Source organism: Protopterus annectens, chromosome 9.part0 (assembly GCF_019279795.1).
Source record: "Protopterus annectens isolate FY-2018-M chromosome 9.part0, PAN1.0, whole genome shotgun sequence".
Taxonomy (NCBI): Eukaryota; Metazoa; Chordata; order Ceratodontiformes; family Protopteridae; genus Protopterus; species Protopterus annectens.
The window spans coordinates 994,861,779-994,876,778 of record NC_056743.1 but is presented as its reverse complement, the minus strand read 5'-3'; the positions used below and the strand labels follow the sequence as shown (position 1 = coordinate 994,876,778).

At 36.8% G+C, this 15,000-nt stretch overlaps 1 protein-coding gene across 1 annotated transcript in view; it reads right to left on the bottom strand.

Annotated features, from left to right (window-relative positions):
* Positions 1-15,000, bottom strand: part of MMP19 (matrix metallopeptidase 19) — a 122,522-nt gene that overhangs the window by 23,240 nt on the left and 84,282 nt on the right. The window contains exons 8-9 of the mRNA XM_044083772.1: positions 7,006-7,170; positions 6,030-6,157 (exon numbers count right to left, since the gene is read on the bottom strand). Coding sequence (XP_043939707.1) covers positions 6,030-6,157; positions 7,006-7,170 — 293 coding nt within the window. The remainder of the gene's footprint in view (positions 1-6,029; positions 6,158-7,005; positions 7,171-15,000) is intronic.

Genomic DNA, 15,000 nt, shown 5'->3' with positions numbered 1-15,000 from the left:
TGCACTTACCATTTGGATACTAATATTGCACAGTATAATTGGACACACTTTCATAAGGGCCTTGGAGTAGCTGATAAATATTAGCTGGGTGGTGGCAGTGATTTCTACCGTATAGTCTTGGTAAAAGGGGTACAGCTGGCGAACCTGTGCCAGCCTTCTCCAGGAGTATCTGTTTGGTTGTATAAACACTTATCTTAAAGTGTGTGTGTGTCAGCTACTTGGGCAGGGACACGAAGCACTGGTTGGACAGAGAGAGTGCTTAACATTTTAGCTTGCCCACTAGGCTGAGATCTGGACCCTATAGCTGTGCCAGTGGGGAGTCTTATTGGGGACCTTGACAGAAAGGGAGAAACCAGCCGCAGACTGACTGTGATCTCTGTGTGCTCTTAAGGGAAATTGTACTTTACTGTGTCTGTATTTATTATCCTTTCCCTATATGGACATCCCTCACTGGTGTTAGTGGTAAGGATTGAGGCTCCTTGATTGCTGGGCCAGTGCACAGGCGTCACACATGCGCAGCTGCATTTCAGTGTTTTACACATTCAGCAATGTTTACTTTCACTTTAGTAGATTTGAGGTGTTTCTGTCTCGATTATATGGAGTTCGGTGCTATGGTAAACTGACGTTCTGATAGAAATCCATATATATATTATAAACCACCAAAATACACTCTCCAGCACAGAGAAATCACGACAGCAAAGTGAAGTAAATGGAGTTTAATCAAAGCACAGTCTGCAGCACAGACCAGTTTCACCGCTTGGCGTCATCAGTGTGTGTCTTAATGAGCAACCAGCCCATATTTATGCAGCAGCATTTAAAGATACAGTACATTTTTTATACAAACATTTATGTATAAATCCTTCATGTTCCCTTTACCTATCAATATACAATATTGATAAGCAAACCATGACAGAAAACCCAAAATCCCCCTATCACCATAAGTGACATTCACTAAAACAAACCCCCAAGATATAATCCCACACAACTTAGTACATATTCACTTCTTTAAACAAAAAACATTTCGCCCATACATTACTACACTAATACATATACCTATTCATAATAACAACATGATACATAGTAGAGACATACATCCTACCATTGATCATTAAGTCCTGGTTTAAAAAGGGCCCCTAAACTGATTATCCATCTGTGTTCTTTCTTTAACAATATTTTGTGCCTGAAAGTCTCATTCATGACTTGTCCCTTCACCATATCTATACCTACAAACACAAAATGGGCAGTACTATGCACTAGTGTATGCTTATATAGTCCCTAGATGTGCCTCATTAGGAACCTGCAAATTGTTTATGTAGTTTTGGTTATCGGAGGGGTAAATCCTTGGGACAATATTTTTCCTCTTTTGTACAGAAAGTAAATCGGTAAATACAAGAAAAGTTTATGATTTTTGAAATTTAATTAAATGTACTATTGCTTGGGTCATTTACATGGCGACTTGCCAATGTGGAGCTTTTTATATAGGGCAAACTTCTTGTACTTTAAAACAGAGGATAGCTTTGCATATCAGTGATATAAAATGCAAGTGAACCTGAAGCGCCCTATATAAGCATACACTAGTGCATAGTACTGCCCATTTTGTGTTTGAAGGTGTAGATATGGTGAAGGGACAAGTCATGAATGAGACTTTCAGGCACAAAATATTGTTAAAGAAAGAACGCAGATGGATAATCAGTTTAGGGGTCCTTTTTAAACCAGGACTTAATGATCAATGGTAGGATGTATGTCTCTACTATGTATCATGTTGTTATTATGAATAGGTATATGTATTAGTGTAGTAATGTATGGGCGAAATGTTTTTTGTTAAAGAAGTGAAAATGTACTAAGTTGTGTGGGATTGTATCTTGGGGGTTTGTTTTAGTGAATGCCACTTATGGTGATAGGGGGATTTTGTGTTTTGTGTCATGGTTTGCTTATAAATATTGTACATTGGTAGGTAAAGGGAACATGAAGGATTTATACATAAATGTTTGTATAAAAAATGTATTGTATCTTTAAATGCTGCTGCATAAATATGGGCTGGTTGCTCATTAAGACACACACTGATGACGCCAAGCGGTGAAACCGGTCTGTGTTACAGACTGTGCTTTGATTAAACTCCATTTGCTTCACTTTGCTGTCATGATTTCTCTGTGCTGGAGTGTATTTTGGTGGTGTGTGTGTGTATATATATATATATATATATATATATATATATATATATATATATATATATACATAGTTTACATGCAGACGCACACACACACACACACACACACACACACACACACACACACACACACACACACACACACACATATATATATATATATATATATATATATATATATATACATACATACATTTTACACACACACACACACACACACACACACACACACACACACACACACACACACACACATCTTTTTTTGCCCGGAAAGTCTGACTGGGCAAAGCCCCTTTTCAGATGAGGCTCAGGGGAGAAAAGTTGTAGATTACATCTATTTGAATGAGCTAATATTAAAATGTACTATATAACACAGAAGGTGATCACTGTGTTACATACACTGTAAGATATTTACACCATGTTAAGCTTAGACACATCCATAAAACATAGTGTGTACAGGAAGTAAACCTCATATACATAATTAGAATGTTCAGCAGTATTTTGTAGTGAATGTATATACTCCAACTGCAATTTTATTCGATTTGATTGCATGAGGAGGGAACTTAATAATGGGGTTTTCACAAGGGCAGAACTATTTTGTTGCCAAGTGTGAATTCACTGGAATTGTAAATTACAGACCAAATAAGGTTTAGAACAAGAAAGGGTCTTAGTAATGGGGTGCTACAAGTGCAGTACCCCTATCTCTTTGAAGAGATTTTAAACTATAGATAAGATGAGATGATTCTGATATCGTCTGGAATCAAATTCCACAATTTAGGAATGTGTACAGAGTATAGTCAGTCACCATGAATGTTTTCATATTTTTTAGTACTGAAGTGTTGGCTCAGTAAACACAGATCTCTTTAAGGGATGTACTGTTTTAATAAATGGCTAGTGGCAGGGTATCAGTTGTGGGTTATAGAGAATGTTGTGGGCAGTCTTAATATGAGACTAGACTAGTAGGTTAGACTGCTCCAGCTAGTTAAAGGAAATAAGTGTCACCTAGAGATGTGTTTGGTTAATGTGGTTATTTCCAAACTTTACAATTCTATTGTAAGATTGCTCCAGTATAACCAGCTGAAAGGATTTTAGGTTAGCGAACATTTATAAGACATATATGTGTGAAAGTGTTAATATATGGAGAGGTTAGTGAGAAGGTGAATGGAGTAATGCTTATTATGGTAGTTAATGCATCAATGGCAAAAGCTAAGGATTAAGTGGGTGAAGCTAGAGTAAGTGTAAGGATGCACTCAAACTACCGTTAATGTTAGACAAGCAGATAATTTAATAAATATAGTCAATAACAGAGTACTGGTAAAGGAATCAGTATGGGTATTAGAAATCATTTTGAAGTATGCCGACTTTGTTTTGAATAAATAAAAATGCAAAGATATGGCGCTAGGGTAAAACTGTGTGGTATTTACCTTAATAGGAATGTTATTGAAGTATCTGGGGTAGAATTTTGAGGGATAAAAGTTATTAATAAGCAATGGGAGGAGAATAAAGAAAAGAGAGAAAGCATGGGTAGGTGTGGATAACTTTTAAGCAGCTATTTTAAGAAAATATATTTAATACAGTTACATTAGATACATTAGCATATTTAGGGAGTATATATATACACACACACATATATATATATATATATATATATATATATATATTTTTTTTTTTTTTTGCTGTTCTAGAATTTATTTCACTGAATGAAAAGGGTTCCAAGCTAAATCTATCAAAGATTCATTTCGTATGAGAAGAAAGAGAAATGGGGTTTAGGGTTGACTGATCACTTTGCCAGAAAAAAGGCACAATGGTAGTAGGAGGCGAAGGCCACAAAAAAAGAAAGAAAATACTGGAATATATATTGCAATGGAAAGATTTTTAAGGAGGGACAGACTGAAAAAAGTTAAAGGTCTAATGCTGTGTAACCAACAGCAGGAAAAGTGTCATGCTCGTGAAGAAGAAGAAAACTGTTTAGCATTTTTTATTATTTTGTGCTCAGTCAGAACAAGTGTGGAATGCTACAAAAAGAATGAGGAAAAGGGAAGGGGTGGAAGCAAATAAATTGAATATGATTTTGTATGGTAAATATGAAGGAGAGAAATTAAGAAAGTTGATGAAAAGGGCAAAATTATGTTTTCATGTGTTTGACATATATAGAAAGCAAGATATAAAGAAATGGAATTTGAATATGACTGTTGCAAAGACTATCTTTTGGTTATGCAAAACAGGTGATGGTTAAAAATAAAATTATTTAATGTATGTTTAAATGAAAATGTAAGACAATGCACAAATATTATGTTTTTAGTAATACACTCCTAATCCTTTTGATAAGTGCAACAAACTTTTACATCCACATGAGCTACCACCAACTCAGACTTAAAATTCATCTGAAGAACAGCTCATTCAAGAGTGTGGCACCTCCCTTATTCTGCACTGCAGTGTCAGTAATGGAAAAAAATGAATCCAAGAACCTGTTGTGGGAACTGAACCTACATCATTCTGACATTCCAGCATAAAAGGAAAGTACATCATCTCTTGTTCTCAGACCTAGGAAAAACATTAAATTGATGTAAAGTAAGGCAAGGATTGCAGTGAATGGATACATTGCTGAGAGAGCTGGAAATAATCTAGACTAGATCAAGTACTGCATGGTAAATGTGACAATAAAACACTCTGTATAGACAAGGAACTGGAGAGATCTGGGACGGGCTATCTGTTATGAAAATCACAGAAGAGTTGGAAGTACAGTAAAGTGGTTATAAGATAGATAAGTCGAAAGAGTAAATATATCTAGAGATGCTGTAGCAGTTGAACATTCATTCATATATATATATATATATATATATATATATATATATATATATATATAGATCTATAATGCTAGTAGCTTGTGTTGAAGGAAATTGGATGCCTGCAGGATTGGCAGATTCTGAGAAGTGGCCACCCGGATATGGACCTCATAAGAAGACCAGAGCATCCTGCACATGAAGGCCAACATTTCCAGAAAAAAAAAAAATTACGAGCAGATGCAGAAGGTATCACAGGGCATGCTATATCTATATCTATATCTATCTATATCTGTATCTATATCTATATCTATATCTATATATATATATATATATATATATATATATGGTTACATGTTGAAAGATCGAACAGTTGAAATATTGAACTGCATATGGTTGAGACCATATGGTCGATATTTCAAAAGATCGATCTTTTAACACGGCTAAAACAAAAAAAGAAATTAAGTGGAAGACTGTAATGCTGCGGCCCCCACACTCCCCTACGTAAATATACCAACTTTGAGATTGCGCTACACTGAGAATACAGCTTGGAACGGGAAGTTTTCCTATTCCCTGCTGTAGCACGATCTCGGAGTTGGTATATATTGGTATATTGGGGGTGCAGGGGGGCTTGTCCCCCAGCATTATAGTCTTCTACTTAATTTCTTTTTTTTTTGTTTTAGCTATGTTAAAAGATCGATCTTTTGAAATATTGACCATATGGTCTCGACCATATGCAGTTCGATATTTCAACTGTTCAATCTTTCAACATGTAACTATATATATATATATATATATATATATATATATATATATATATATATATATATATATATATAGATAGATATATATAGATATATATTATATCCAGGAGCAACAGGGGAGGATAATCCCTCTTTTCTTCCACATACTATCACTGATTTATTAAACATATAAGCCGAGTATATAATCAATATTACAGCCTAAGGATTAATCTGAAGTGACACACCGGATAGAGAAAAGGCACAATGGCATAATAAACCATCAGACTCTTCAAATAATATGGACACAAATAAAGACAGTAATGCCAGACATTTTACCTTGAAGAAAAAAATCTTCTTGTTTACATTCCAATAGAGAGCAGCATCGATGTTTGGGGGAATGCGGGTCAGCTGCTTGGGATATCCAAGATCCATCCTGAAGTTAGTGTATCGCCACACTTTATCACCTGAAAAAGAAACCTTGAGGTGAAAAATGAAAAATGCACTATTTCCCCTTACCTCTAAGGCAAGTGCTTGCCTCGGAATTTACCTGCATTCAGAACATGGTAGTTTTTCTCACATGGTGATAATGGGGAAAGGAGAGGTCAAAAGGCAAGGTCAAGCAGAGTCCTTTGTGCTTGAAGATCTTTCATGTTGGTATAACTATTATACCTGACAGCACAGGTCTAATCTGAGAACTGATTTTTCTGGTTTGGTTAATGGGTTGTGATAATGCACACACTGTACTGTATCACTGGGTTCCTATTACGTTATCAAGTATTTGAAGTTTTACAATTACGAACATATGGGTTCAACCATATGGCGTTCGAAGTTGTAAAATTTCGATAACATAATAGGAACCCGTATCATTTACCTGCAAACTGAAACCAACAAGCAAACAGAATATAAAATGGAAATACTGAACACAAGAACAGCACTAGACTAGCACGGGTCCCACCAGCCCGGTACTGTCATTCTTCCCTGATTTACATGGTGGATATTAGGGTTCGATTCTTAGCCTCAAGTCTTATGACATCACCTGACTGATGGGAAGGCAGTGATTTGCTAGAAGCAATGACTTCCAAAGCAAATGATAGAGAATGCAGGCAAGAAGAATGAACCAGGGCAGATAATGCATTAGTTAGTAAAAATCTATGTAAAATATAATAAAAAAAGAGTTTTGTATGGTGACTGACTCCAATTTCTTCTTCACAGATAAGAGGTTTCAATGTGTGACTGGATATTACAGACTACTTATGGAAGCACGCTCACTCAGATAATTGTTTCAGGTAAATTTTCTGTCACTCAGATGTACCTTTCAGGAAGTAGGTTTTCCCTGTACGGGGTGAGTGGACAGCAGCATTGATGTTCCCAGGAAGTCCTTTCCATAAAGTCTTTACTGGCACAGGAATAGTCACTCCATAGTCTGTCACCAGCCAAACATAATCCCCTTGAAAGGCATATGTCTTTCCGTAGGGACCTGCAAATAGAGAGAAGATGCCATGAAACAAGACAGTACTAAGAAATCCTGACAGATATGATTCCTTTGCTCTTACTGGATAATCTCACATTTGAGTTGTGCTATACAATGAGCAGTGAAATCTTATTTATTTATTCATTCATTTATTGTCCCCAACAGCTCTGCCTACCCAAAGTAACAAACTTACCTGTTCATTATTTCCATGTATGACTTATTCACCCCCCTGTTTATCCTGGGGAGGACAGTTTTTTTTTGTACTTTTGCTTTATCAGTTAAATGGGTATGCCTATTGGCCACAAGTATCTCTTTCAAGAGCAGCCCAGGAGCATTTTCCTGGTTAAGTAATTTGCTTAAAGTCACACAGTTTGCAAGTGGAGATTGGGTTGGCATGCCAGATTATGCATACTGCACTGGTTGCAGCTACATGAGGGAAAGGAGTTGTTAGTCAGCCTAGTTACAGTGGGCCTAAACATATTTGCTGTCTACTGTTAGCCTTTATCTTTCTCACCCATTCATTATGATCATGTCCTTTGAACTAACTGCATTTCCTCCTGTTTAGCATGAGGTAAGACCAGACCAAAGAGCTTGCAGAATGGTAACCTGCAGACATTTGCATTATTTAGTTTAATAACTATGTCACGCTGGTTGTCTTGTTGCATTTGCCATTTTCTCGAAAATATTTATGTATCCCTAGCCCTGAAATTCAGAAAAAGGCTCACCACTCATGGTAATTGCCTATAGCATAAATCTATAGTGAGAAATGTGATTCCGAGACAGCTATGGTTGCAATGTCCTGTTATGACCACCCATGTAGATATGCACAAATACACACACACACACACACACACACACACACACACACACACACACACACACACACACACACACACACACACACACACACACACATCATTTAGACTCTTCATTCTCTAACTATATACCCTATTGTGACCACCTACGTAGATGCAAAAATACACACACACACGCACAATCTCCCACCCACATCTTCGATGAACTTTACTGTATCCTGACTGCTTCCATAGGAGTGAATAATGGGTGACTGCTGCCTTTTCATGGTGTTTACCTTTTCTTCCAACAGTGACATTTTATTTAGCTGAGTGATTCTGTGAATCACTTGGCAGCATAAATTGGGAGCTGCTAGTATTTCTGGGGGAGAGCACGTAACTAATTAGCCATTCCCCCAAATTGCTCATAGGTGTACAGGTGTATACTAGGCTAATGGTCACTTGGTCCTTTACACCTCTAGCAAAGTATCCCAAATGTATCCCACATGTTTATGTGTCTTAGCGGCTATTTTAATGGGTATATGTAAGCTAGGGCAAAATTTACAGGCTGCCTCTGTCCATTAGAGATATAAGTGCTAGACCCAGGGTATATTTCTGATTTCCCTTTGACTGGTCCAGGTTTCTCTTGAATAGCGTTAAGGAAGAGCTCTGCTTCATATAGATGGGAAGCCTTTTCCAGAGAAGGGTAATTCTCTGGGACACATACCTGTCATCACATACATGTCTTATAGTTTAAATCCCTACATCTGCTAATTCTGATGCTATTCATTTTTTTTGGTTATTGTAAACGTCATCAGAGTGGGATTCAAGGATGTCTTGTATCCCAGGCACAGATTACTTCTCAACAGTATGCTGAAAATAAAGTGCAGAGATAGGGCTTTGAGGCGATCTATATAGGGCATGTTGTTTACACCCTGCATTGTTTTTGTGAAGAATCTCTGTGGATGTTCCAGCTGTTGCATGGGCCAGGTCAGCTACATACCAAAGGGGGCGCTGTACTCAAAGATGGGCTTGATGAGGGCCAAATACAGTGGAATGCTGACCTCCTTGGACCTAGATGCCATGCCCTTGCTTATAAGTTGAGCAACATAGAATGATTTCCTTACCACCTTTGACACATGTTGGTCAAAAGCCAAGTTACTATCTACATAAATATGCAAATCCTTGACTACTGATGTCATGCTCAGTAATATGTTATCAATGAGGTAATTCCTTGGCTAGCTGACTTCGGAAACAGTAATATTATGCTCTTCTTGGCATTAAGTTATAGGGCGTGGCTCTGGCACCAGTTATTTGTCTATGTTAGTCCTTCATGTAGGATGTTAGCATTTTGGGGGGATTCTATGATTGCTTCTATTTTGCAATCATCTGCAAACTTAGTCAATCTCAACCCATTGACAGTGGCTTTGACTTACAAGAAGTAGATGCTAAAAAGGACCAGACCCAGCACAGAGACCTAAAGGACACTGGTAAGTGACTGAACTCTTAGTGGAGGTGGTCTCACCTATCCTGACTTCCAAGGTCCAATCTGAGAGCTAGTTGGCTATCCAGTGCATGACACAGGGTTTGTGCCTGTATCAGTGAATTTATTTTCAATACCCAAATGGGGTATTGTATCAAATACCTTCGCCAGGTCAAGGTAGGCAGTATGCAAAGATTTGCCCTCACCACACAGCTCTGTCACTGAGCCAACCCTCTGCGATGAGGGTCCCACTAACGGGAAATCTCAGTGACAGGGTGGAATAAGATAAGGAAAGTCTTGCTACATGGAAAAGCATAAACCTGGCCATTTCTTTGTCACCGTAAGCCTTCCTGAATCCCAGTCTATCTCTATATACATGTATGTATGTGTATGTGTGTGTACATATATATATATATACATATATATATATATATATATATATATATATATATATATATATATATATATATATATATATATATATATATATGTGTGTGTGTATAATATATATATATATATATATATACATATATATATATATATATATATATATATATAAAATATATATATATATATATATATATATCTTTCATATTTTTAGTCAGATTTGTAATTCTAAAGTTACACAGTTTTATAGAATGTACACCTAATTTTGTCTCATTTCTTGAGCTCTCCTTTATGCAACTTGTTCAGCCTAAGTTGCACTTGTTATTCTCACTGAAAGATAAATTTCCGAGAATATGAACTTTAGATAAAAATTCAAACAATAATGTTTGTAAGAAAATTCACCACTATAGATCTTTTCCATCCATCATCTCTCAGTCATTTCTAGCACTCATTTTGCCAGTGATTAGTGTACTTGGAATGGAAGGACACAACCAAACAGTACCCAAGGAAGGAAATGAGGACACCTACAATTCTACACTTAGAAAAATGTTCCCAAACTAAGGAGAAACAGGTGGAATGGGAGGCATCTGAAGACTTGCAACGTGAAGTTGTTCTAGAGCCTTCTGTAGGAAACCAGTAAAAAAGTTCAGTCAAAGTTGCAGTTGGCAACTCTGATGCAGGCAATGTTGTGGAGTGCTGGGCTAATGGGTTCCCATATGAAGGAGCACAAACAACCAAACCAAAAACCACCTCCAGAGGAAGCCTTAATAGGCAAAAATAGTAAAATGAAAAAAAGGCTTCCACCACAACAAAAAGTTCACTGAGAAGTTCTGTTAAAATGTAGGCTTTAATAAAACGAAGAAATAAAAAGCACAAATTGTGCTGTTCAAGTTGCAGGTCAAACAGGATAAGCGCTTTCAGTTAAAAAACCTTCTTCAGATCCTAATGTGTAGACCTGACTTACTTGTTGTATCTTTCGGCTTTTCCCGGTTAGGGGTCGCCACAGCGGAACTCCGGTCCGCTGATGATTGGCAGTAGATTTTTACGTACCAAGTTGCCAGCCCTGACGCACAACCTTCAACAAAGGTATGCCGATTCACACATGTCTCCACACAGAAGACGCTTTAGCTAAGAATTGAACAGGACAACGTCTTACTGGGAGTCGACAACGCTACCGCAGCACCACCACCACACCTGACTTACTGCTGTTAAATAAAGATCCTTGATTGCTCAACCAATCACATACAGCAATCAGATGCATGCCTTCTTTAAGCCTCCATTTCATTTCTTAATTAGGCTTCTCTCTTTCAAAATAGGTTTAATAGGAACTACTCTGTTGAGCCCTGGAAATAAATTAGCTCTGAGGTTCATGATCCATTTGCTTTATTCCTTTTCAGTTTTGTTGACAATGTCTTCTCCACGGAGGTTAGTAGTCACATTTGAGATAACCATAAAGCTAAATGAATGCCCTGGATTTTCCGACACATGTCCATATAGGGCATTTGTTACCACTTTATTCTTGATGTCTAACAGGTGGCGAAGTATCTGTTCCTTAAACTTTCTATTGGTCTTTTCTACATAATAGGCTTGGCACAAATTACAAGTGCCAACGTATGTAACATTCTTGGTGCTGCAGTTAGCAAAACCAGAGAACTTATAGCATTTGTTAGTTACCGGATGAACAAAACTGTTGGAACATTTAATGTGGCTGCAAGCTTTGCAAAAGCCACATTTCCAAGTTCCTAACCTATTTCTTCCTTCTGTACTCTGCTTGTTAGGTATTCCATCATAGTTGCACAATAAATCCTGCAGGATGCATCTGAAGAGCATATGTCACAGGAAAATGTTCTGGAACTTTCTGTAGAATGCCCACAGGAAACAGAGAGCAAAGAATGTTCTCTAAGTTTAGAAGAAAATGATACTGATTTAATAGAGATGGATGTACATATTAGGAATGATGAAAGAAATAGATTACGGAAAGCAGATAAGACCCAGAATATTAGAAGTCTGATAAAACAGATAAACACAGTAATACAGACTATTAAGAGAAGTTCGTGTGATATAACAGAAGTAAAGAGATATATTACTGTGCAGCTAAATTAATAACAGATAAAGGCTTACCACAAAAACATACAGTAATAAGGGAAAGGATGGGAAAAATAAAATGTCACTATGGACGCATCAAGTAGAGAAAACTGGGTCTATATTGCAACATCGAACACTAAAAACAGTGAACGATGTTACATTGACACATTTTCAGCGAAAGCTGAAAATGTCGAATCCACAGAACAGCGATTTCTTTCCTAGGGAAAGAAATCGCTGTTCCAACTCCTGCAAAAAAAAAAAACATTACACACTTCTAAACACATACACACATACCAAATCCTAATTATACCCCCCAAAAACCAGTAAACAACTAAATACACATATGCACATAACCCAACCATACATTTAATGAAAAAAAAAACAGTAAACATTTTAAACCATATGCACTTACCTTAACCCGCACCCTAACCCTAAGGTCAGTAACTCGCACATTTACATAAACAGCTTCAAACACAAACACACTTACCTTAACCCTAATTCTACCCCCCCCAAAACAAAAGTAAACAACTGAAAACACATACACATGTAACTCAACCATGCATCTAACACAAAATATAAAACAGTAAACACTTTCATACATATGCACTTACCTTAACCCGCACCCTAACCCTAAGGTCAGTAACTGTTGCACAATCATGCTCAGGAGCTATACCAGACAAGGGACCACACTACACTTCAGAACACGGCAAAACAACTAAGGGGTCAAGTGACTTCTTTCCCAGGGAAAGAATTCGCTGAACAGCCGCTTCGCTGTTTTGCCTGTTCGCTCTACATGTGTCGAAGAAAACGCATTTGACATAATGCGTTTTCATTGTACTCATAGGAACCGGAGAAAACTATAAAGCAGTTAAGACCAGAAGTGTCACTGTTAGAAGAATACAGATGAGGGAAAAGATCAACAATAATACTAAGAAAGATAATCATGGTAAAATCAATGCACAGTCGACTTATTATATATTATTGCAAATAATAAACTAAATATATCAGCACAGGCAACACAATATTTAGAAGCTATGCAGATAAAACTAAAGGAAAAGTACAAAATAAGCAATTCATTGATGACCCAAAAAAGTTTTATACAGAACAGGGAAACAAAGCAAAAGAAATAGAACCATCACCAAAAAAAGAAGAAATAGACAATTTTGGAGAAATATTTATAAAGACCCTGTGGAACATAACAAAGATGCTGATTGGATAGAAAATTTAAAAGAAACAGTATGTAGAGTATATGAAATGAGATGAAGTAATGGCCAGAAAAACAGAAACAAAACCAAGAAAAGCTCTTAAAGGGAAATCCCCTGGCTAAGATAGAGTGCCTAACTTCTGGCTAAAAGTATTAATATCTTTACACAAAGATTTAGCCCTGAGTAAGAATTACTTATATGCACATCCCGAACAGACACAAACCTGGTTAACAACAAGAATCAAACTGTAAGCCATCTTAAAAACTATAGACCAATAACTTGCCTTCCAATGATGTACAAATTATGTACTGGAATTGATGCAGACGGAGTTTATAGTTATTTAGAAGAAAAAAAAAATCAGTCATGGCAACATAACAAAAGGGTAACAAAAGAAAGTCATATGGAAAAAGGATCATTTGTTGCTAAATAAAGACATAATGGAGAATTGTAAAAAGGGAAAAAATCTAAGTATGACAAGGTTGAATTACAAAAAAGGATTTGATAGTATCCCACATTCATGGATAAAGGAGTGCTTACAGGTGTATAAGATACATCCTACATTGATCAGTTACATTACAGTGACCATGAAATAGTTGCAAACCACTTTACAGTTAAGCCATGACAAAGGGCAAATTATTATCCCAGGGATAAAAAATTCAAAGAGGATAATCCAGGGTGATTCTTTGCCACCACTGCTGTTTTGTCTTGCTTTTAACCAATTAAGCTGTTTACTTAACAGATTAGACTATAGTTACAGTCTGGCTGCCAGAAAATAGGCTTGTTTAAAGACTTCTCACCCATTTTTCTGGATGATTTAAAACTGTATACTTCATCAGATGAACAGTTAAAAACACAACTTCAAGTGGTTAAAACTTTCTTGGATGATGTAAGAATGTCATTTGGTTTTGATAAATGTGCAAAAGCAACATTCAATGCAGGAAAGCTGTAGTACTGGGAAAATATCAGTCTTGGACAGGAATGTAATATAAAGGAACAAGAGCAGGAAGGACTATATAAATATTTGGGAATTGATGAAGGATCGTCAATAAATCCTAAACAAATGTGAATAAAACTTGGTAAGGAATACTTCAGAACACTAATATTGAAAACAGCCTTGACATCTAGGAATAAAGTTTAAGCTATAAACCAATTTGCTCTTCCTTTTTTAATTTACAGTTTTGGGGTGATTGACTGGTTGCAAAAGGTATTGGGTCACTTGGACAGGAAAAGAAGGAAAATGCTTCACACTTACCAAAGGTTTCATAAAAATCACTGTACACTAAGAGCATACATTACTCGCTCTGAATCCTCGAAACTGATCGCACATATACATCTTCAGTTGTGGGACTGCACACATATCTGCTGACCTCATCAGATCCAAACATAGTGAAAGTTTTAAAATATGAGGAGAGGAAGTCTAAGATAACGTTCTGCTTAGTTTAGCAGAAACATTTCAGTATCAAGCGGGAATGGAAATCATACCAGAAGTGGACAAGAATCAGACAATAACTTCCACAAAGAAGACTAGAACATGCAGTCCCAGTTGGGATAAAAAAAAGCCACTAGATTTTACAGAGAGCCCATTCTGTAAGCACAGTAATGCCCAACAGGGTGTGTTAATGTGCAACTAACGCCTGCCTAGGGGTGTTATGAGGCCCGACGCCACAGGTGAAGGGCTCTATTATACCCCTGGGTGGGTGTTAATTGCACATTAACACACACCCTGTTGGGCATTACTGCGTTTAGAGAATGGGCTCTCTGTAAAATTTCTGTGGTTTTATTTATTTATTTTTTAAGTACTATATTATTTTTTTAAAATTTTTTTTATGTAAAATAGTTCTGCTGCCTAATGTTTCAAACTTACTGTAGTACGTTAATGGTGTTG